General features: G+C 41.6%; 1 protein-coding gene across 1 annotated transcript in view; it reads right to left on the bottom strand.

The window, feature by feature from the left end:
- Positions 1–24,799, bottom strand: part of LOC124613538 (neuropilin-2-like) — a 246,788-nt gene that overhangs the window by 1,220 nt on the left and 220,769 nt on the right. Inside the window, exon 6 of the mRNA XM_047142249.1 lies at positions 16,888–17,033. Coding sequence (XP_046998205.1) covers positions 16,888–17,033 — 146 coding nt within the window. The remainder of the gene's footprint in view (positions 1–16,887; positions 17,034–24,799) is intronic.

Here is a 24,799-nt window from a genome sequence, read left to right as displayed (position 1 = left end):
AGACAGTGTGCAGAGTCTTCAGATCTCAGAAAATTGAACCAGGATGCAGGAGGGAGTTGGAGCAGTATATGCAGAACAGTAAGCAATGTAAATGTAATACAGAACCAAAAAATTTCACTGTTTAGGAACTATCAACAGCTAAACTTGGCTGCAGACAGAGAAATTAAAATAACACTTAATCAGATGAAAAAATACAAATACTATTAGTATAAAAGATTAATTTCACAAATATGATCACTTTTCATTAGGAACTTACAAAATATGCAAATAAAATCTGGGCAAAATTCTGAAAAAATATGCAGCAGTCTGGCACTGCATTATTTTGGAAACAAGCTTTTTGAAAGACTGTTTCTTCCTTTTCCTAGTCTCTGATAGGGCTATAAATTAAAAAAAAAAAACTGAATATCAGAAAGGATCTACGGACAGGGTAATTGGGACATGTCATAATGGGGTGTGAGCGTATGTATCAACTCTGAAAAAACACTACTGACTGACTGTCAACCAAGTCACTGCAGTACAGTACAGTTTCCTTCTTATTTAAGGTTAAATATCATCCCAAACACTTTTTCATCTCTTTTAAAAATCACTTGGTACCAAGTCCAGAAAATAAATAGTGTGGTCCATCATCCCCCATTTGAACTGCTGAAATGGTAGTTGGGTTGACATTGCAACATACAGTTGGCATTGTTGCGTAGATAGCAGAATTACACCTAGTGACAGCATGGCTCTTCATTTTGTATGGTTCTTGGAACCTTCACAGTGTTTTCCCTTCTTCTTCTTTTTCTAGAGCTTTTGTTCTGCATTACCACAGGGTCGGCATTGTTAGTTATGGATTTGACATGGTTAATTTACGCGGTGACCTGATGTCCTTCCTGTCATCACCTCAGTACTCCCAGGATGAAATGTGAGTAGCCCAACTGTCTGCATGAACTGCCATACATGTGAAAGTGAGTGAAAGTTTTCTGAATGTTTGAAAATCATGTAAGATGCAGGAATTGGGTGTCAGCTCAGTATTCATGTCGCAGGATGTAGGAAACCACCTAAAAGTCACATCCATGCTGGCTGGCACTCTGGCACTTGTTGTTAATCTACCAGGCAGATTCAATCTGCAGTTAGCACAAAACCACATCCTGGAAGCAACACTTAAATGCATACAGCTAAGCAGGTGGGTAATTTCTGGCAGTACTGAGCTTCAGTGATAGTTCTCTCCAGCACTACAAAGTTCCATGGCCGCCTCATGAAGAACTACAAAGAACCTTTCTGGCATGGGGCAGAAAACTGCTGTCAATCATTTTTGCAGAGGGGATAGGAAAACGGACAGACTAAAAACTAAACTGAACTCCTCCGGAACAGGATCCTTATAGGGCTTCATTTGAAGGATGTGGACCATATCTCTGATCTTTCGTCGTCTTGTATCAGGGTCAGAATCTTCAACTTCATAAGTAACATCAGACGACTGTCTTACAAGCTTATAAGGTCCAAAGTAGTGCCTGAGGAGCTTCTCAGAGAGACCAACCTTCCGAACAGGAGTGAATAACCAGACGATGTCACCAGGCTGGTAGACAACAGGGTGGTGGCTCGCGTCATACCTTCAGTGATCGTTTCCTTGAGCCTGCAGTGTGCAGTCTCTTGCTAACTGCCGAGCTTCCTCAGCTCTGGTTAACACCTGGTCAATGTGGTCGTCATCCACATCATCAGGATGTAATGGAAACACAGTGTTCATCATCATCATCATTGCCTCATGCCCATGCACCAGGAAAAATGGTGTAAATCCTGCAGTGTCTTGTTTGGTGATGTTGTAGGCAAACGTCACAAAAGGTAGCACCTCATCCCAGATGCTCTGCTCAACATTGATGAACATTGATAGCATGTCGGCAAAGATCTTATTAAGGCATTCAGTAAGCCCGTTAGTTTGCGGGTGGTAGGCACTCATCATGTGATGAGTAATGTTGCACTGACGGTTTATCTCTGTCACAAGATTTGATTGTAAATTTTCCCTTGATCTGTAATTAATGACCTTGGGGCACTGTGTTTTAATACAATGTCTTCTATGATGAATTAGGCTACCTTGAATGCTTCAGCTGCTTTCACAGCTTTTGTAATGGCATAGCATGTCAGATAATCAGTGCAAATAATAATCCACGTATTGCTACTCGCAGACGTTGGAAAACATCCGAGGAGGTCACTCCCAACATGCTGGAAAGGTATTTTGGCTGGTGGAGTTGGTATGAGTCGTCCAGGTGGTTTCCTAGGAACTTCCTTCCTCCTCTGGCACTCTCGGCAGTGTGACACATAGTGACGGACACTCCTAAATAAACCTGGCCAGAAAAATCTCTTGCGGATCCTCTTGTGTGTCTTAATAAATCCTAAATGCCTGGCCTCAGGTGTGTCATGGAATTTCCGTAGAACATGCATGTGTTTAGTAATCACTGGTAGCCATCTCTTTCCAAACAGATCAAAAATTTTCTTGTAAAGTAATCCATTAACCACCTTATATTGTCCTTTCACATCCTCTGGCCAATTTAAGGCAAGCATAATTTGAGATATCTTGGCGTCCTTCTTTTGCTCAGCAGAGAGATCCTGGAGTGTAGTGAGACAGTCACTATCTTCATCAAAGTCTTGATGGTCTAGCACAGGGTGTCTTGAGATACAGTCAGCATTTGGTGTTTTCTTCCGCTTTTGTACACTATGGTAATGTCATACTCTTGGAGACATAGTCGTTCTGTTGGATCCTTAAGACCTGTCAACCAACAAAGTGAATGATGGTCTGTAACAGCTGTGAATGGCCTTCCATAGAGATACTGTCAAAATTTACACGTGGCCCAGATCACAGCAAGACATTCTCTTTCTGTAGTTGAGTAGTTTCTCTTGGATTTTCTAAGTGTCCTAGGAGCATAGGCTATAACCTTCTCTTATCCATCCGAAATCTGCACCACAACAGAACCGATTCCATACCCACTATCATCTGTTTGTAGTTCTATAGGTGATCTCTCATCATACAGACCAAGTACAGGGTCAGTCATCAGACCTTTTCGCAGCACATTGAAAACATCTTGTTGAGCACCACCCTAGATAAATTTAGCATCAGCTTTTAACAAATCTTGGAGTGGCCTGACTTTGATACAAAAGTCTTTGATAAATCGATGGTAATAAGAACACAATCTGAGGAAGCTTCTCACATCTCTAATACTTTTAGGAATGGGAAATTCTGTTATAGATCTCACCTTTTACGGGTCTGGCCACACATCTTTGTTTGACACAAGGTGTCCAAGTATTTTGATTTGTTTTGCTCCAAAGAGGCACTTTCTTGGATTAAGTTTCAGTTCAGCTTGTTGGAGACACTTAAGAACCGCCCTCAGTCTTTTTATGTGTTCATCAAATGTCTCTGAGAACACTTTAATGTCATATAATTAACAAAGACACATCGTCCACTTCAGGTGACTTAGAAGATTATCCATCATCCATTCAAAAGTTGCTGGTGCATTACACAAACCAAACGGCATTACCTTAAACTCATACAGGTCCTCAGGGGTGATGAATGCAGTTTTCTCACGATCAGCCTCATCTACTTCGATTTGCCAGTATCCTGAGTACATGTCTATGGCTGAGAAAAACTAGTGTATCGTCAATTCATGGAAGAGGGTAAACATCCTTTTTAATTATCTTATTAAGGGGACACAGTCGCTAACAGGCTCAAAAAAATCGAATTTTTTTTTTTAGTCTTAATCTATGCTCCAATTATTTGGCTACAAAATGCCGTTTGTTTCATACAAATCTGATTATTAAATTCGGAGTTATTAATTTGTTCGTGACGCATGGTAACTAGCGCCATGTCCATTTTTGCTGTGTCTTGTGCAGTAGTCAGCATTGACTATAGCACAACAATCATTTATTTTCCACGGATATAAATACTCTTTATTTGGGTTGCAAGAGAGAATTGTTATTCTGATGTTTGCCAGCCTGTCTGCATTGTCGACTATCATTTCTTCATCCTAGTTGTTTATGTTTTGGTGATACAAATGTAATGATTTTGTGAAACATTATAACACAATGGGTAGAATAAGGAAGTTTGGATATAAGCCTAAGTTTCATGGAAATAAATATGTAAAAATAAACCACGAAACTGCTAGTTTTGAACAGAGGGCAGAAAATAATATTGAAAGTGAAGTCAGTGCGAGTGTCAGTGCTTCAAACAAGAAGCTTCTAGGTGCTGCTGGTTTTCCAAGTGCCTCTCAAATGCGTGACAATGCAATATGCGGTGTGAACAGTGTTTCTGTTGTTACTGACACAAACAATCAGATCTTCATGAGGTTATTACGTGAACTTATCGAAAAACACACAAATTGTAAAAACTGTGGTGGAAACGTTACTTTGCACGAAGATGTGGCGAAAACCAAGGGAATTGTTTGTAATTTAGTTTTGACATGTTTGGGATGTAGCTGTACTGCCAATACAATGTCATCCCATGTAACAAGAAGCAGATTGTATGAAAACAATATAAGATTAGTGTATGCACTTAGATCTATTGGAAAAGGGCGAAGTGCAGATGCTGTTCTTTGTGCAGTGATGAACATTCCTCCACCTCCAAGAAAGTTTGATGTTTACAAAAAGACTATTGGTGCAGTTGTAGCTGAGGTAAGTGAATCTACAATGTTGAAAGCAGCCAAAGAAGCAGTTCAGTTGAATGATACGAAATCTGACCCGAGGCAAATTTCTGGTGGTTTTGATGGCAGTTGGCAGAAACGTGGGCATACATCCCTAAATGGAACTGTGTCAGCAACCTCTTTTGATACTGGGAAGGTTCTGGATATTGAAATTATTACTAAGTTCTGTGACATCTGTAGCAAAAATGCCACTACACAACATATGTGCAAAAAGGACTATGATGGTTCTAGTGGAGGCATGGAAGTGGCTGGTGTTGCTAACATTTTCGAAAGGTCTGTGCAGTCAAGAGGTATCCTCTATACAGACTATCTTGGGGACGGGGACAGTAAGGCTTATCAGAAAGTGGTAGAAGACAAACCTTATGGGCATAGAGTCAAAATTAATAAACTGGAATGTATAGGACATGTACAGAAAAGAATGGGATCACGACTTCTAAAGATATGTAAGGAAAAAAAGTTAGGTGGTAAAGGGGAGCCTGACAAAGGCTGAAATAGACAGGATCCAGACTTATTATGGTATGGCCATTAGAAATAACTGCAACAATGTAGAAGCAATGAAGAGAGCCATCTGGGCTATATTCTTTCATAAAATTTCAACAGATGAGGAACCACAACATAACCTTTGCCCACGGGGACCTGACAGCTGATGCAAATTCAACAACCCAGTTACATCTTCCAGCTATAAGCACAAACATTCAATTCCAGAAAAAATCCTGCTAGCTGTGAAACCCATTTTCAAAGACCTTAGTGAACAAGAGCTCTTGAAAAAGTGTCTCCATGGAAAAACTCAAAACCCAAAGGAAAGTTTGGATTCTGTCATTTGGACAAGGCTACCAAAAACTGTTTTCGTTAGAAAAGAAACACTAAAATTTGGTGTTCATGATGCAGTGATGTGCTTCAATGCTGGTGTGTCAAAGAAGACTGATGTATTAAGACTCTTGGGAACAAAGGATGGTATCAATACTGAAAAGGGACTGAAAAAGATTGACATGGACCGTACCCGTTATGCTGATATTTCTGCAGGAAATGCTACCAAGGAGGCCAGGATAGCCAGAAGATCAAAGAAAAGAAGAAAAGAAGAAAAGAAGATAAAGATCAAGAAGCTGAGCCACAGTATAGCCCTGGAATGTTTTAAAAGTGTGTCTGTATGACGTTGTACATTACTTTCTTGCATGTAAAACTTCAATACCATTTTTCTCAAAACTACATTTTTTGACCTTCCGGTACACTTTTCTCAAAAACTATGACTGCTACAGACATCAGACTTACAGTATCTCTTGTTAATACAACGATGATTAATTAGATAAAAAAATAGACCAGTAGTGATAAAAAGAACAGATTTACAAGCTCCAAGGTGTTTAGAAAAGTTTTAATTTTTTGTCTTATAGAACAAAAAAATGATTACTCATGAAATATATAAAATACATTAACCATTTTTTATGTGATTTGAGAATGATGTTTCAGCTGTACACTGTAAAAGTTTCAGGTCTTTATCTCCATTAGGTACTTCAGAAAGTGTACCTGACGCGTGCTCGTTTTAGCATTGATTCCTTATGGGAGTTCCCTAGCGACTGTGTCCCCTTAAGCTTCCTGTAATCAACACAAAAGCACCAACTGCCATCCTTCTCCCTGACGAGAACCACTGGTGACGACCATGGGCCCTGCAAATGCTGAATGATGTCATTCTTCATCATTTTCTCTACCTTGACGCGAATTATTCGACATTCTGTTGCTGACACATGGTAAACTCTCTGGCTTATTGATTGATGGTCTCCAGTGCTAATCCAGTGCTTCACTGTGAATTTGTCTATTTTGCTCTTCACCTGTGGATTGAAGCATTCGGAGAACTCTTGAAGAATGGCAAGTAGCTTCTTCTCTTGTTCCTTAGTGATATCTGGTGATAGTCGAGCTATAAGATCTTGTCTCATAGTGGTAGTGCCAATTTTGTACACAGACTCGGCATGGGAGGTTTCAATGATGCTCAGCTGTTCTGCAATTAACGTCTCAGCGTTTGCTATGCACATGCGTCTTGGAAGGATCTGCAGTTCTCGGCAAAGGTTAACTATCCACAATTCCCCAAATCCGTTCTTAAACAAGATGACATTGGCTGGAATGACCAAGTTATTCTTCAGCAGTATGCTTCTCTTACATTCCACTACAAGATCCATGGGTTGATGCCTGGCATGACAGGTGACAGTTACCTTTCTAGTGCTGACTGCAGGAATGATCACTTCATCCAGCACACATAGTCTCCACACACTCGGATGCGCATCGTCCTGTCCACAGTATCTCATCTCGTCTAGCATAACCTCCGAGCGACCACAATCTATAATTGCCTGAGAAACTATCAAAACGTCCCATCCGAGAGTGACGTCATGACTACACGCTTGTAAGATGATGAATTCTAAGGGCTGTGAATGGCCGCTTATACCCACACAAATGACACATCTTCCTGTAGGTTTTACATACACTCCTGTAAATGGAAAAAAGAACACATTGACACCGGTGTGTCAGACCCACCATACTTGCTCCGGACACTGCGAGAGGGCTGTACAAGCAATGATCACACGCACGGCACAGCGGACACACCAGGAACCGCGGTGTTGGCCGTCGAATGGCGCTAGCTGCGCAGCATTTGTGCACCGCCGCCGTCAGTGTCAGCCAGTTTGCCATGGCATACGGAGCTCCATCGCAGTCTTTAACACTGGTAGCATGCCGCGACAGCGTGGACGTGAACCGTATGTGCAGTTGACGGACTTTGAGCGAGGGTGTATAGTGGGCATGCGGGAGGCCGGGTGGACGTACCGCCGAATTGCTCAACACGTGGGGCGTGAGGTCTCCACAGTACATCGATGTTGTCGCCAGTGGTCGGCGGAAGGTGCACGTGCCCGTCGACCTGGGACCGGACCGCAGTGATGCACGGATGCACGCCAAGACCGTAGGATCCTACGCAGTGCCGTAGGGGACCGCACCGCCACTTCCCAGCAAATTAGGGACACTGTTGCTCCTGGGGTATCGGCGAGGACCATTCGCAACCGTCTCCATGAAGCTGGGCTACGGTCCCGCACACCGTTAGGCCGTCTTCCGCTCACGCCCCAACATCGTGCAGCCCGCCTCCAGTGGTGTCGCGACAGGCGTGAATGGAGGGACGAATGGAGACGTGTCGTCTTCAGCGATGAGAGTCGCTTCTGCCTTGGTGCCAATGATGGTCGTATGCGTGTTTGGCGCCGTGCAGGTGAGCGCCACAATCAGGACTGCATACGACCGAGGCACACAGGGCCAACACCCGGCATCATGGTGTGGGGAGCGATCTCCTACACTGGCCGTACACCACTGGTGATCGTCGAGAGGACACTGAATAGTGCACGGTACATCCAAACCGTCATCGAACCCATCGTTCTACCATTCCTAGACCGGCAAGGGAACTTGCTGTTCCAACAGGACAATGCACGTCCGCATGTATCCCGTGCCACCCAACGTGCTCTAGAAGGTGTAAGTCAACTACCCTGGCCAGCAGGATCTCCGGATCTGTCCCCCATTGAGCATGTTTGGGACTGGATGAAGCGTCGTCTCACGTGGTCTGCACGTCCAGCACGAACGCTGGTCCAACTGAGGCGCCAGGTGGAAATGGCATGGCAAGCCGTTCCACAGGACTACATCCAGCATCTCTACGATCGTCTCCATGGGAGAATAGCAGCCTGCATTGCTGCAAAAGGTGGATATACACTGTACTAGTGCCGACATTGTGCATGCTCTGTTGCCTGTGTCTATGTGCCTGTGGTTCTGTCAGTGTGATCATGTGATGTATCTGACCCCAGGAATGTGTCAATAAAGTTTCCCCTTCCTGGGACAATGAATTCACGGTGTTCTTATTTCAATTTCCAGGAGTGTATTTCCTATTAGCCACCTTCAGCAGAGATGTTTTGTTGTCGATGAATATGGTTTTCTGCATCTGGCAATGGTACTTCTCTGAAATGACTGAATATGATGCTCCAGAGTCCACAAGAGCTTGAGGATATTGACGTAATTTCCTACCATTATCGTAGTGATCGACGGCAGAGGATTTTTCTCTTCAGCGGCCTCACCTCCTAGGAAGGTCACACCCTTTAGTTTTCCAGGTTTCAGCGGCTAGGTGATCGGCTGGAGCTTCTAAATGGCAGTGGAGACCTTGAGCGGTGTGTTGGGGAGCATCCTCTCCAGTGGCTAGCTTGCGGTGATGGTGACCTGCGTCACCATGCACCCTCATCTTCTTGTTTATCTTCATTGTTCTGGAGTTGGCATCGGCTAAGATCGATCTGCTGTCTTGTGGTACAGGTGTCTTCAAATATCCACCACCTTTCTCGAAAATAGTGCACCACATGTCCCAGTCGTCCACAGTGAAAACATACTGGTTGGTTATCCTGGGTCCTCTAGATGTCAGTCTTTCTTGTATCCAAACAGGTTCTTCGTGTGGCATTGTAGGAACGTAACTTCATGTGGGTCTTGACTTTTTCACCGTTTTAAAGGAAAATGAAGGACATGAGGTTGGGTTCAGTGTCTGTTCCACTTCCTCCCTTATGACCTCTTGAAGCATATCGGTTTTTTGGTCACCGTGCAATCCAAGTGCCATCTGAACTTCCTCTCTCACTATCTGATGAAGAGCACTTGTGAAATCAGTTTCTTCCTCCATCACAGACATCGATACAATGTTTCGAAGCTGTTCAAACTTGTTGCGTGTAATTCTTTTTTGATGCATTGTCTCTATATAATGTGCAGTATGACAAGTGCCAATACCCAGCACCTCCACCAGAAATAACGTCACATAGAAGAAGGTGTAAGTAGATGAATGACAAACACTAACTTCACTTAACAAAGGTTTATTCAGCACTTGCACATACAAGAGCATGGAGCAAACTGCCTCCGGTCAAAACACATATGGTATATATACAGCTACAGAATATTCCAGTACAATGAGTCTTGTCACTTGTGGATGCTTTTAGAATGTACTTGAACCAAATATAGAAATTAAAGTTTTTCAGATCAGGTGAGTTTTGACTTCACGACCCTCCATGCAACCATGTAGTTTCATAACTATTACACTACAGCAACTGTGCTAGTAGCACAGTCGCTGTAGTGTAGTAGTTATGAGACTAGACGGTTGCATGGAGGGTCGTGAAGTCAAAACTCACCTCAGCTTCTTCTGCGACAATATTTGTTAATTTCAACCTTTAAACAAATAATTAGGCCTAACACTTGTAGTAGAAGAAACTGTTAAAAAGAAGGAATTTTTCTATATATTAAGTTAATTGAATGAGTTATGTTTTAATTATAATTTCTGTAAATTAAACATCGAACAATGTGTAGTTTCAGTATCTATTATTGTGAGAATATATAAAGACCAGATTTTTGGTCCCAAGACACTCAGACCATGGCCGATTTTCAGGCGAGAAACCTGTATTGGTTAGATCAACAGCAATGCATTAACTTAACTGTGACATAAGTGTAACACAAATAGGCCATGTGTTATAATGACAGTGTCTGTTCAATAGTGTGACACGTACCATATTATTCTGTAAGAACTGTGTGGTTAGGTTTTACTGCTCACAGATGTTCAACAGTAAACTATTATAGCAGTATGCTGACGTTTTCCTGCAAACTATTAATGAGGCTTCTCAAAAGTTAACCAATAGTGAACTGGCCATATTAACTGTCTAATATTAGGTAAAGAACTGTGAAACACAGCTGTGCAACTGTTGGCTATATTATTTACAGTAGTCAGTTTTGAACTTCTACCCTCCCCCCCCCCCCCCCCTTACAGAAGTCAGTTTTGAACTTCTACCCCCCCCCCCCCCCACCCCCCCACCCCCCACCCCCATTTTTCAGCCAGCATAACAACACATTATGTTGACACCAAGACTATCAATAAAGAAATAAAGCAGGTGAACGTCACAAATAGAAGAGCAAAACAGTCCAGCAATGAGTCCTTGGGCAGTAGTTAGTTTCAGATGTGCTATGACAGGCAAGCTGAAGATGGAAGTACAAACTCTGAATTTCCTTTGGGTCACAATACTCGAAAAGGCATTCACGCAAAACAAAATAACTGATGAAAAGGTGAGGTTTGCGGTGGCTGTAAATGTATTAGATCCCAAAGCTAACCCTACAGCCATAGACAGAATGCTTCAGCCCACATCAGAATGGCAATATACATTTTGAAATAAGTAATTGATCAACAGAATGTCTAAAACACTTGAACAATGCATACAACAGGTGGGTGACAGGACCCCATCTGAATATTGGCGACACCTACAGGGCATTGTCGGAGAAGGAGACTTACCTGGCATGACACTGTGGTACATTTGGATGGCACAGATGCCCAGTGCAATCAAGGTGGCAGTAGTTACCTGCACAAAAGACAATGTCCACACATTGATAATGACAGCAAAGTTCAAGTGACAATGGACAGTATAAAGCATGTATGACACTGGCTGTGGAATGTTGTGTGCAACAAGAGACCACAACTGTATGGAAGAGCCGTCATGGGAATTTGGCCAGATGGCTGCATGAACTTACAGATGATGCATTACAGCAAAAGAAAGATAACAATGGGAATAACAGTGGCAGCCAGTGGAGAAGATGTGTTAGTACAACTGGTGGTTTGGCAAAAAGGCAAGAAGATGTACAAGATCATGTAAATATCCAAATGGTGATGATGGTGGGCAGTAGGTGTGGCAGGCCATGAGAACCAACAGAAATGTCTTCAGCAGGGAGGTGAACACAATGAGGGACCTAGGATGATGAGTAATTAATGAAAGTGATCCGCTCATTCATAGAGGTTACATGTTAAAATATGTGGGATCGTGTCATTACTGTTTGACTGACTCAGAGTCAGACGTCAGTGCACTCCATCAAGGATTATCAAACTACCACCACAACCTCACAGGTGCACCTGATGGTGGCAAATGCAACGCCAATAATGACTTATGACACCTACAAAATGGAGGTGGATTTAGGATTTAGACAGAGTTGCCACTGGAACTTTGTGCTAGCAGAGGTGTAAAAGGCCATATAAGGTGCCAACTTCCTGTGTAATATGAGAATTGAGACAAATACCAGGGCTGCACAGATTACAAGAGATGATGAAGTCGTCATAGGTATAATAGGAAGAGACATACATCACACCACAGGCTGCATGCACAAAGAGATGGCAAGGGGCAAAAATGGTGCTTCAGCCAGCAGTGTCACTTAACACAGTGCACAACATTAGAACACCTGATCAGCCAGTATCACAATGACCAAGAAGGTTAGCCCCAGATCGCTTTATAGCTGCAAAAGCTGAATTCAAGGGTTTGTTAAAAGCACGTGTGCTACATAGTTATGATAACCCAATGGCGTCACTGTTATGCTTAGTAAAAAAGAAGGATGGCACATGGAGACCTTGTGGTAACTATTGGAAGTTAAAAATGCACACATGTCCAGACAATTACCTGGTACCCAACCTCAGGGATGTTACTAATGTCCTTGCAGGATCTTTAGCATGATTGGTTGTCAGAAGGCATACCATAAAATATGAGTTTCGGAGGCAGATATGCCAAAGGTGGCAGTCTCAACACCTTTCCGGTTGTCTGAGTATGTCAAAATGCCTTTCGGCCTTAAAAACACAGCACAGAGGTTTGTGGAAGAGGTACTGTGACATTCAAAGTGTTGTTTTGTGTACCTAGATGATATATTGATGTACTCAGAGACAAAACAGTTGCATGAAGAACACCACAGGTCCATTTTCAAAAGAATTAAGCAATATCAAATAGTTATCAACAGGGAGAAATGCACCTTCCAACAGCAGGAGGTGACATTTTTGGGTCACACGGTGTTAGCAAATGTAATATGCCAGCTGACAGATAAAATAGCCATGATCAAAGAAATACCTGGACCACTCGATTACCAAGAACTTAGAAGATTTTTGGGGGCAGTAAATTTCTGCTGTCGACACCTGCCATGGGCAGCTGAGATTCAGGCATCATTGACAGTGGCACTGGTGGGAGAAAACGTGGCTGGCAAGCGGCTCCTGAAGTAGACTCCAGACATACAAAACACATTTCACCAAGTGAAAGTAGATCTGAAGAAAGCAGTTATTGTTGCACACCCAGCTGCGGAAGACAACCTTCAGCAGCATTCATGGGCTGGTGCACCCCAGTTTGAACAGCACAGTGAAACTGTCAACAGTTGGCTATAGAAGGCGATGCAAGTCAACAGGCAATAGAAGCAGCCCCCCATCAATTGCAGAAAACCACTGGCAGCCTCTGATTTTCTTTTCACACAAACTCACAGCAGTGAAGGTCAAAGGAAGTGTTTATGGCAGAGAACTCATAGTAAGATATGAATCTGTAAGATATTTTCATCCCTACATTGACACCAGAGCATTCAATGTTAATGCAGACTACAAACCTATTACATAAGCATTCATCAAATCTAATAACAACTGCTCTCCATGACAAGCCTGACAACTAGAGTTCATTGGCCAGTTCATGACAGATTTGCATCATATTAAGGGAGCGGAAAACATTGTGGCAGATTTCTGGTCAAGGGTCAATACCATCTCCCAGATAACCGATTATGAACATTTGGCAGCTGTAGAGGCCATGAATCCCCATCTACAAGAGTGCTGGCAGGATGTCACTAATGGACTGAAAGTCACCAAGTGAGGCTAGTCGGAATGAAGGTTAGCATTTGGTGTGACAAGTCATGAGACAAACCTCAACCCCTTGTTCCTGAAGAGCTGCGGAAGACAACCTTCAGTAGCATTCATGGGCTGGCGCACCCCAGTATGAACAGCACAGTGAAACTGCCAACAGACTATTTTGTGTGGCCAAGCATTAAGAAAGATTGCTGTAGGTGGACAAAAATGTGCATGGTATGCCAAAAATGCAACATCGGATGACATGTGAACACACCCATAGAAGAGTTTCTACCATATACGGGGCAGTTCACACATGTTCCCCTAGACATCGTAGGTCTGCTGCCCCCCCTCATAGGGATACTATTATTTGTTTACTGCTGTAGACTGGTTCATGTGATGGGTGAAAGCAGTGCCATTGGGTGAAATAATGGTGAGAGTTTAATGGCGAGAGTTTTTGGTGACTTGGATTGTTCGTTTCGGTTGCACTCTACATGTGACCACAATCAAGGCCACAAATTTCAATTGGCCTTATTTTTAGAGCTGGAAAAGTTGTGTGGATTCCAGCACCACCACATGACAGCCTACCACCCTCAAAGTAATGGCATTATCAAGTGTTGGCACAGGACCTTGAAGGCTGCATTGTTGCGCCACGCTGAAAGATGGACCTCAGCCTTATCAGTGGTTTTGTTCAGACTACAGACAACTTGCGAACCAGATTTAGGAGTTCCCACCCACAACAGAGTTGGTTATATGGGACAGCCCTATCCCTGCCAGCAGAAATTTTTGCTGCACCATTAGAAACAATGGTGAGAGACATGCCCTATGTTCTGCAGGAAGTGCAAGAACACATTTCCAACTACATCCGGCATTGGGTTCCTGGCACAGAGAGGGCACCCAGTTTGTACACACAGACCTGGGGTACTGCTCCCATGCGTGGTTATGGGCTGATGCAATATGACCACCCTTACAATCATCTTACTCTGTGCCATACAGTTATTAGCAAGACGGTAGAGTTTTATGGAAAGTAGGAAACTGTCTCCATAGATTGAGTAAACCTGTCCACAAGCTGTTGCCTGAAGGAGAGCCAGGACAACAATGACAGAGATGGCCCCTGTGCCACAGGAGGAAGAGACAACACGGGTAGAGAGCCCACTGCCATCAACGACTCTGGCAGCCTTGGAGAAGGAGTCGCAGATGCTTCTGAGACATTCTAAAACTGGCAGACACATAGGGGGAGGGGGCTGTGTGGGAATCACAAGACATCACAAGATTGAGCACACAGTGTACAATGTTGTTTATTCATTGTTATATTTGTTTTTCTGTGTTTTTCAAAAACTTTGCTCCTTGTATGGAATTGGTTCAGTCTTTTTTGAATAAAGTTATAGCCTTCCTGAAACAGTATTTGTCAATATTAATTACAAGGATACTGTGAAGCAGTACTGAAAGATGTTGTTAAAATGGTGGACAAAATTTCAAACAATTTAGATCAAAAGATCGATGACTGTGTTACACAGGCGGTAGCTCGCTTAGAGCAGGCCGAGCAGTCATCGACCCCCGCACCATTCAACAATAAATGAATGAGATTAATTTTGCTACTGAAATATTACTGAAAGAAATTATTAAGTAATTTTCCAGAACCAAGCCATGACAGGGACAGAATTAATCAATTGAAAGGTACTTGACAGTTTAGTCCATAGTTTACGATTATAGTGGTCACCGTTCGAGGTAAGCAGAAAGCTCACTTACTTGCGGGTAGGACAAACTTTATTGTCTGTAATACAACATACAGTCACCATTGATCTTTATTTTACAATTTCCATTACCAATCTTAGCCCATACAAAAATATACTCATCGGCATTCAATTTCTTCTTCCTTCTGGTAGTCAAAGTAAATGGTATACTCGGAGCAACTGTACCATTGATCTTGCCAAAAGCCGAGAAGCGATTCTTCTTGGTGTTTTAGCTCCCTGGGGCACTCTGGGATGCTCTCTGGGGCACCCTGGGATGCTCTGTGGGCTGCTCAATAGATGTCGAGCACAGTCTCTGATTGGTTGTCTTGGTTTTGGCGCGCGATTCAAATTACGTTTGAGCAACACGCTCCCTAGTATTACTAGGTGTGTGTTGCTGGAAAACTCACTTCCGGTTGATTGCGCAAGCTGATAAGAGTCCACATCCGCTGCGTGCGCCAGGACTGATGCTATAAATAGCACACTGTTCTGTCTAGCGCATTCACTCGGTTTGAGTGAATAGCCACTGAGGCACTGCTTCTTACAATGATGCGTAAACGTTGTTTTCGTCGTCGCCGGCGAATGCTGGTTTACAAATCACTTGTCAATGTGGACGGCACTCTTGGTGCTTCGACATCTTCTGCGAAGGGTAAAAAGAATGAAGTAAGAGGAGTAGGTAAAACTACTCAATTTGTTCTTATTCATGGACCTACTTTATTTTGTGGTGCGAAGTTAAATTTTTCTTTAATGAAAGTTTCTTCTTCTTCCAGTTTGGGTAACGGATGGATAACTGTAGCTTTCGTTGCTTGTAACAATGCAGGAAGAGCAGGTTTAGAATCCTTTGAAACTAGGGAAATCCTAGCTTACCGTACTATACCTGTTTCTGAGATTATTATTGCTAGTGAGGGTTCCTACCTTTTACCGCACGGGAGTTTGTCTTTGTCTTGTCGTAGACGTTGTAAGATAAATTCCGATTGTAGTATTCACTTATGGGTGAAGGCTAGTGGTCCTGCTTCTTTGGAAGATTGTTGTATTGTGGGTGATTGTACTTTATATAATCATTGAAAGCAGTTCTCCCCCTCTAAATTTTTTCAGGAGGAAGCCTTTGATGTCAGAGTCAGTAATTTCAGTGATTTATGGAGATAAAATAATGACTGGTTCAAATATCTCGTATGACTAATAATATTGAATCTCATTCAATACAATAACTTAAACAAAGTCGGGCAGCTGAAAAATTGTTGTGATCTGAAGCAAAGTGCAGTTTTTGTGACAACTAGCCTTTAGTGCTTAAAAGGTTGTGATTTAAATATCCCAGGGAAACATTACAACTGGCACTGGTTATCTTAGCAAGATGTTGTAATGTGCAAAACAAGCTGAAAACTAAAATCTTAACTCTGTTTAAGATCTAAGGTAGAGTTTGTGTCTAATTCTCTGCTGTTCTGTTCTGGGATGACATTAATGATGTAACTGTGGGATTTAGACACATTTAAACAGCAGTTTCATGATATCACATCCAGAGGAGCAAACAGAACTGTCAATTGATGGATATAGAGGGTAGAGAGCATAAGAACTATTGCAGACACCCCATGCAATTACGAAAAACATATTTGCTTAAGAAACAAAGAAAGATACTGTTGCAAAGAATAAAATAGGATTTCTGTTGTTGAAAAAGAGAAGGCTAGTGTTCATTTTCATGTAATTCAGCTGGTACTACTACAGGTCATTTTATTGCATAGGTTTGAGATTAGCTCACTGTAATAGATGACACATATAAAATATCTAAGTTTGAATGATTTTTCAAAGGATATGAACATTGTTAATATTATTTTTCGTGGTAACTTACATGTAAAGTTGAGTGATCCACAGAGGAAGCCGCATCCTGGAGTCTGCAAGAAGTCTGAACACGCACCTCCAAATGGTGTTGACACAGATGGTTCCAACTCAAAAGACGTTGATCTCATTCTCACACCACATATAAAAGGGTTAGGTCTGTAAACAAAATAAATACAAAAAATATGTCTAAACATAAAAATCAGCAGCTGCAGCACACATACAGCATGTGCACATGTACAACCACACACAAAAACACTGTTCTTCCTAAAAATTATCAAAAACTTTATACATTATCTTAAAGTAACTATCTAATGAGACACATTACTTCATCTGTAAATGTCGTAACACACAACACTTTCCGCTGCATTTCAGAGAGCACAAATTCTTTGTCACTTGAAACTTATGTTCTCCCTACTGACACTGAATGTTTTCTCCCTTCTCAAACATTATCCACACATGTAGAATTATGTTATGAGTGACATTAAGCTCCCAGTCCATTTGTGGCCAGCCTCAAATGCACCATTGGGCTAGCCATGTATAATGTCATCCAAACATGTTCACATTTCCATCTTACTTCTGTTTAGTGTGCCATCCTGCTTCCTTGTGAATCACGTGTGCATAACATGTAGTCAGAAGCAGTATGCCAGAGGCTTTTGGCCACATGGACCATGCAAGTCACATGTTTCCATGCTGTACACCATAGTTTAGCCCACACAGTTTTGCCTTGATGTCATAGTTTTTGGGGATCTTTAAGGATACTGTACTTTATAGATATATATTCACTAATGTTACTCCATAAGCCTACTGTCTGAGTCATACACGCTACTCTCTAATACCTGTTTTTGTTCCATAAGTAACAGAACAAGTACCAACAACTGACAGAAAATGAAGGAAGAAGTTAGATAAGAGTTTAAGAGCCACAGCCGTTAGAGAAGCACAATGTAAGAGTGAGGAAGGATGGGAGAGGAAATTGGGAGTGCCATTTCAAAAGAAACAACCTGGCATTTGCCTTGAGCAATTTAAGGAAATCATGGAAAACCTTGATCTAGATGGCCTGAAAGAGTTTTGAATTGCCATCCTCCCAAAAATGATTTCAGTGTCTTACCACTATGCCACCTTACTCAGTGGCAACAATCGCATTAAGTCAGTGACAGCAAGCCGTTTCACAATTAATTATTATTGATACAATTCTACATGCTTTCTGTCTCAATTGAAGAATGCATTTTAGCACGGTTTACAGCTGTATTTGTAGGTGGCAACACACTGATCTACCTGTAAAAAGTGGCTGCTGCAACTATAATTTTATTTTTGTGTTTTCCTATATTCATTTTTTCTTTGGTATTTATGTGGATTTTATCTGTTTACACTACTGATATTGGTTATCATAACTGGATGATGCAATGCAGAAAGTAAACTGAAAGTTAAAATCAAACAATGAGTAGGAGTTTAAGATATGGCTTATGTGCCCAGTACACTGTTGTGCGCTGACATATCATCAGTAAGCAGACAGCGGTATTTACAGCTTCGCAGAAGGATTAGCATGCAGCACCCAGTTCCAATCATGAACCATAGAAATAAAGAAAAACATCACTTAAGTTAGTGGCATTTCCTACCCTCAGCAGCTATCCTGAGTTCACATGCATGGCTGTATGTTCTCCAGGACATGTGAGCAGCACACAGAAGACTCAGGTTTGAATTCAAGCCCTACTAGAGGTCTTTTTTTTTTCTTTTTCTTTTAAAAAGGTTGAGAATGGCTTGTGGATATATCTGACAAGCTACATGAAGAGAAGCATAAACTACAGTCTTGAAAACTGACATTAATAGGAGAGCAGTGCACTGACCACAATCATGTCTAATGTAGGCCTGACACTATTTTTGGTTATCCAGCCAAAATCTGGCAGTAAAACAGCATTATAAAGTTCAGTTTTTAGTATATTGGATCTTGAACCTTGAGCTGTATGATTGGTTTACATTCTAATGAGTTAATATTAAAAGAGCAATCCTAATACCTCTGAGGTTGCTTCTGCACTCTCACTTATTCTTCCTGAAAGTGCAACAAGCTACAATCAAGAACTGGACTTAGGAGCAACTGAAATAAGGTTGGTAGATACAAAAATTTAAAAATGCATTTGAGTCTTGAGCTATATGAATTACTGAGAAATCTTTTATGTGAATAAAGACAAGGAAAACTGAATGTTATATATAAAGGTGGCAAAGGAAAGAAAGGTCACTCCAAATCTTATCTCATAAGGGGTCCTGGGTACATGGAATGCATGGAAGGTAATAATGGATTAATAGTCCTGATTTGACTATCAACTTATTTCCAATGTGGCTGACAATTAAAAGAGCTTAACTAGAAATAATGAAATAGGAAAGAGGTAGACAAAGATGAGGACTTAATTCAAAGGAAATAAAGAGGAAATGATATTAGATGATATGCCCAAATTCCAGCTTTATTGGTGATGAGGCCATTAAGTGCAGACCGAACAAGGACAGAGAAATAACTTGGGCATGATCTTGTTTAAGAACCCTTCCAGTTTGTGCCTGATGATTTGGTGCTATCACAGGAAACCATCATTTGATGGTTGAGTGGAAATTTAGGTCCCATCCCTCTTGAATATGAGTCCAGTGTCTTAATTTCTGTGCTCCTTTAGTTACTATGAGTAGGAAAGAGGTACAATCTGCAAATGCAAACAAAAAGAAAGAGAATATAAAAAGGATGAGTGGAAGAAATTATGAAGGGATGACGAGGGATGATGAGGCGCAAGAAGAGGAGTAATATAAAATAGAATGAAAGTGGTGAAAAAGCTGTAAGATGTGGGCTAAAGCAAAAGAATTAAGGAAACAATGATAAAAAGCCAGAAAAAGAAAGGTGGTGCAGAATTCAAGGGCGAACGGCATAAAAGAGTGGTTGTAGAACTGAAGACTAAGAGTTTGGTTTAATTTAAGACTATATGGATGACAAGAGTGCATTATGAGCAGTCAAAGTAGGTTCACATCTGCAGTGTTTCGAATATTACCTTTGAGATCCAGTTGAGCTACATAGTAAAACAAGTGCTTAAATATTTGTTGTTGTTTTGGTCTTCAGTCTGATGACTGGTTTGATATACTTCTTCATCATCTTTGGAAATAATTGGCATATAAACTTGTACTATTGTGGTGGGTGTTGACTTTTTGTGTATCTTGGCTGTGATAATGAGTTCCTTATGCTGTCCATTATAGTTAACTGACATTTCTACTTTCTTAATAGTTATTAGGCCTCCTCCTGCATCAGCCAGATTTGTTTTTGTGTTCATAATGCTGTACTTCACTAGCCAGAAATCCTGTTCTTCCTGCCACTGCTCTCGCTAATTCTCGCTGTATCTAACTACAAACTATCCATTTCCCTTTTTAAGTTCACTAACCTACCTACCAAATTATGAGCTCTACAATATCACATTACAACCAGCAGAATGACTGTTTTGTTGTTCCCCATGACAACATCCTTCTGAGTAGTTCTCAGCCACATATCTGAATGGTGAATTATTTTCCCTTCAAAGTATTTTATCCAAGACAATTTCATCATCATTAAACCATATGGTAGGGCTACACACCCTTGGAAGAAATAACAGCTGTAGTTTCCCCTTGCTTTTAATTGTTCACAGAACTGTTATGTCAAAGCCCTGATGGCTAATTTTATAAGACCATATGAGTCAGTCACCCAGACTGTTGCCTCTGCAGCTACTAAAAAGGCTGCTGTATCTCTTCCACAGCCACAGGTCAGTCTGGCCTGTGCACAGATAATCCTGCATTGTTGTATGCCAACTTCATATTCACCCTGGAGAGTGGGAAAGAAGAAAGGGTTAAGAGGAGTATGGTGGGTCAAATCTACTGATACTGGACATTGGCTTTGATGTGTACCATAATGAATATGCGAAGTGTGACTTCAAACTTGTGCAACAATGATAGAAAAGAACATCCCCAATATTTATTTTACTTCTACTCTGAAATGGAAACTGTTACACTGTGAACATCTTGATGTGACGCAAGGAAACAGATACTCCAGTATTTCCACGAGAGCTCATTTTTAGCTCAGAAGAAAGGCATTCCTACAGTTGAAGAATGGTGTGAGTATGTGATGGCTATTGGTTGTGTCTCTGGAAGTTTTCAGGTACAGACTGCAACAAAGCATGCCCAGAGGAAATGCATATGCAGCTAATTGCCATCTTCTGGACTCTGAGTAAGGTAGGACCATTGGCATGAGGACATGGGAGCATGACAGACTGTTGCCTGTAGTCTGACGATTGCAGAAAGAATGGCATTAAATGGACTCCGGCCATAAGTGTGGCAGGAAGAGTAGAAATGGGTCCTTCCAGAAGTCATACAAACTCCATCCAGACAGACCTTGAAGACCCAATGAAACTGACTAAGCATCATGTCATGCCCAGTCCATAGGCATGACTGGATGTGGATATGGAGGGGCATGTGATCAGTACACTATTGTCCCATCCATTGACAGTTTTTGTGAGCACAGCTGCTATTTCTCTATCGAGTAGGTCCTTAGTCAGAATCCACAAGGGCTGTGTACACCCCACTTCCCAACAATGCTCAGCAGACCCAGACCATCACCAATCCAAGTGTTAGCCATGCCTGACAGCACTTAACTTTGGTGAGCTGATGGGAACCGACCAAAAGACATTGTGTAACTGGTTTGATGACTAGATAGATGACAACACCTGAAATCCATGCAGAAGTTACAGATATAGTGTCACCACAAACCAATGGGAACAGATTACTGGTAGCTGAGTGGAAATTTCAAGTTAGCAGGCATAATTTACTGCTGACACTACACCACAGGCAGCAGAGACCTGCACGTTGTAAAGTCGTAATCATCTGTGATACTGAGAGGCATTCAGTGGTGTTCATCAATGGGTTGTTTTTGTTGGTCAGATCAATGCCAAAGTGTCTGAAAATGATGTGGTGAAAGATGACAGAAAACAGTGAGTGTTGAGCTTGTTCTTGGGGGGGGATTTTGAGTATGACGGTAGGACTGATTTGACACCTATGTAAGGGAGGCTGCATCTTTGCCAGTATGTGGCCAGAGTGTTAAACTGTGATATCATATTCTCCGTGACCAGGATACCAATTGGGATATCTCAGCAGGATAATGTAAAACCTCTGCTTCCTCCCCAGTGTGGTTCACACAACAAACTCATTGAGGGAACTGTCACAAAGGCAGTAGTTATAGGTGGAGACTGCAGATTCTAAAAATAACCCCAAAAAATTTTGGTTTTAGGTAAAATGTATGAACACTACAAATAATTCAATACCTTCTCTTGCTGACAGTATGGGTAATGTAACTGACAATGATAAACAGAAGGCTGAAATTCTAAATCTAGCCTTCTAAAACTCGTTTATGATATAGGACTGCAGCACCATATCCCCTTTCAATTATTGAACAAAAGGATGGCTGACATAGTGTTTAGTGTATCTGGGATTGTAAAACAGTTAAGATCCTTAGACACCAGGAAGGCATCTGCCCCAGACGGTATCCCCATAAGATTTTATGTTGACTATGCTACAAATATAGCACCATTCTTATCCATCATCTATCAGAGATCATTGGAACAGTGGAAAGTTCCACAGCACTGGAAGAAGGCCCAGGTCATAGCAATCTATAAAAAGGGTAGAAAATTAGATGCACATACTTACTGGCCAATTTCACTGACATCAATTTGTTGTAGAATCATGGAACATATTTTGTATTCAGACATAATGACCTTTCTAGACTCTGAGAAGTTCATCTACAGAAACCAGCACTGTTTTAGGAAACAGCACTCATGCGAAACACAGCTGGCCCTCTTTGTGCATGATATGCAACAGGCTCTAGATACCGGCTCCCAGGTTGATGCAATATTTCTTGACTTTTCAAAGGCATTTGACTCAGTTCCACACCATCACTTGCTACAAAAAGTGTGTGCTTACGGTATATCTGATGACATATGCAGTTGGATAGAAAGTTTTCTAACAGACAGGAAGCAGTATGTCATCCTGAATGGGGTGTCTTCAACAGAAACAAGTGTAACTTCAGGTGTGCCGCAGGGCAGCGTAATAGGTCCTTTGCTTTTTACAATTTACATAAACAGTCTGGTTGATGGTATTGACAGTGGCCTTAGACTGTTTGCCAATGATGCTGTAGTCTACAGGAAAGTAGTATCACATGAAAGTTGTGAACAAAGCAATGAGGATTTGCAGAAAATAAATGCGTGGTGTAATGACTGGTAGTTATCTCTCAATATTAGTAAGTGTAACCTACTGTGTATAACAAGGCAAAAATCCCCATTAATGTACGAGTACAAAATAAATGCCCAGTCTTTGAAGTGGTAACGTCCGTCAAGTATCTGGGTGTGACTATTCAAAATGATCTCAAATGGAATGATCAGATTACACAAGTAACGGGTAAGGCAAACTCTAGATTGTGGTTTATTGGTAGAATCCTGAAGTGATGCAGTCCTTCAACAAAGGAAATAGCTTACAATATGTTAATTCGTCCAATCTTGGAGTATTGTTTGTCTGTGTAGGACCCTTACCAGTTGGGTATGATTCAAGAGATTGAGAAGGTCCAAAGAAGAGCGGTAAGATTTGTGACTGGTACATTTAGCCATCGTGAGAGCATTACAAATCTCATAGAAAGTTTGAAGAGGGACACTCTTGCTGACATGGTGCGCTAAACAGAAGGGGCTGCTCACCAAATTCCGAAATCCGATCTTCACCGAGGATGTAGAGCATATATTATTACCACCAACTTTCAAATAATGCAATGATCGCCATCCAAAGATAAGGGAAATAAGAGCTTGTACTGAGGCGTTCGGACAGTCGTTTTTCCCTCGTGTGATCCGTGAGTGGAACAGAGTGGGGGAAATATGACTTTGGCATGAATTGTGCCCTCTGCCACACACCGCCCAGTGGCTAGCGGAGTATATATGTAGATGTAGATGTAGAATAAATTCAAAAAATAATGACAGTGTCTGCTCTTTACATCATCATCATCATCTTGGACAGTTTCCAGCCTCTGGCTGGGTCTGTTTGGAACATAAGCCTCTCCATCTTCTTCTGCCTTGAAACCATCTCTTTGTCTTCACGTTGGTCCAGTCTTCTCCTTTCTTCTGGACACATTCCTTTCAGCCATCTGTCTCTTGGTCTCTTTCCTTCCACTTTGATCTCGTGTACCCTCCTGGGTATCCTCTTCTCATCCATTCACTTAACATGCCCATACCATCTCAGCCTTGATTTCTTTATCTCCTCCTGTAATGGTTCCACCTTCATTAACTCTCTGATCCTCTCATTTCTTAACCTGTCTATCTTTGTCACTCCAATACTGTTCCTCAAGAATTTCATCTCACTAGCTTGTACTTTGCTTTTCTCTCTTCCTTTCATAACCCAGGATGCATATGTCAGGATAGGGACATAGTGTGACCAGTATATAAACTTTTTACTGATTTGGGGTACATCCTTGCTCCATATCAGACTTCTGACACTCTTCTGAAATGCCTCTGCTTTGCTGCCCCACTTGTTTATTTCTCTGTCATTTTTCCCATCTTCCTGTATCAGGATACTTAGGTACTTGAAACTCTCCATTCTCCTCAATCGTTCCTCACCAATTGTTATTCCAGTTGTTTCTCTCTTCTTCATTCTTGTTGTGATAAGCATCTCACTCTTACTTAAACTAAATTTCATCCCATATTTTTGTATTGTTCATTCCATATGTCCAACTGCTTTTGTATTTCCTCCTCCTTATTCCCCGAAATCATCAGATCATCTGCAAACACCATAGCTTTCATCTTTCCTTCACCAATTACTTGTGCTATTGTACTCATTATGTCATCCATCACTACAATGAAGAGTAATGGTGCACTTCCCCGCCTCAAGCCATTCTTTTAGTC

Source organism: Schistocerca americana, chromosome 4 (assembly GCF_021461395.2).
Source record: "Schistocerca americana isolate TAMUIC-IGC-003095 chromosome 4, iqSchAmer2.1, whole genome shotgun sequence".
Lineage (NCBI taxonomy): Eukaryota > Metazoa > Arthropoda > Insecta > Orthoptera > Acrididae > Schistocerca > Schistocerca americana.
This window is presented reverse-complemented; position numbering and strand designations above follow the sequence as displayed.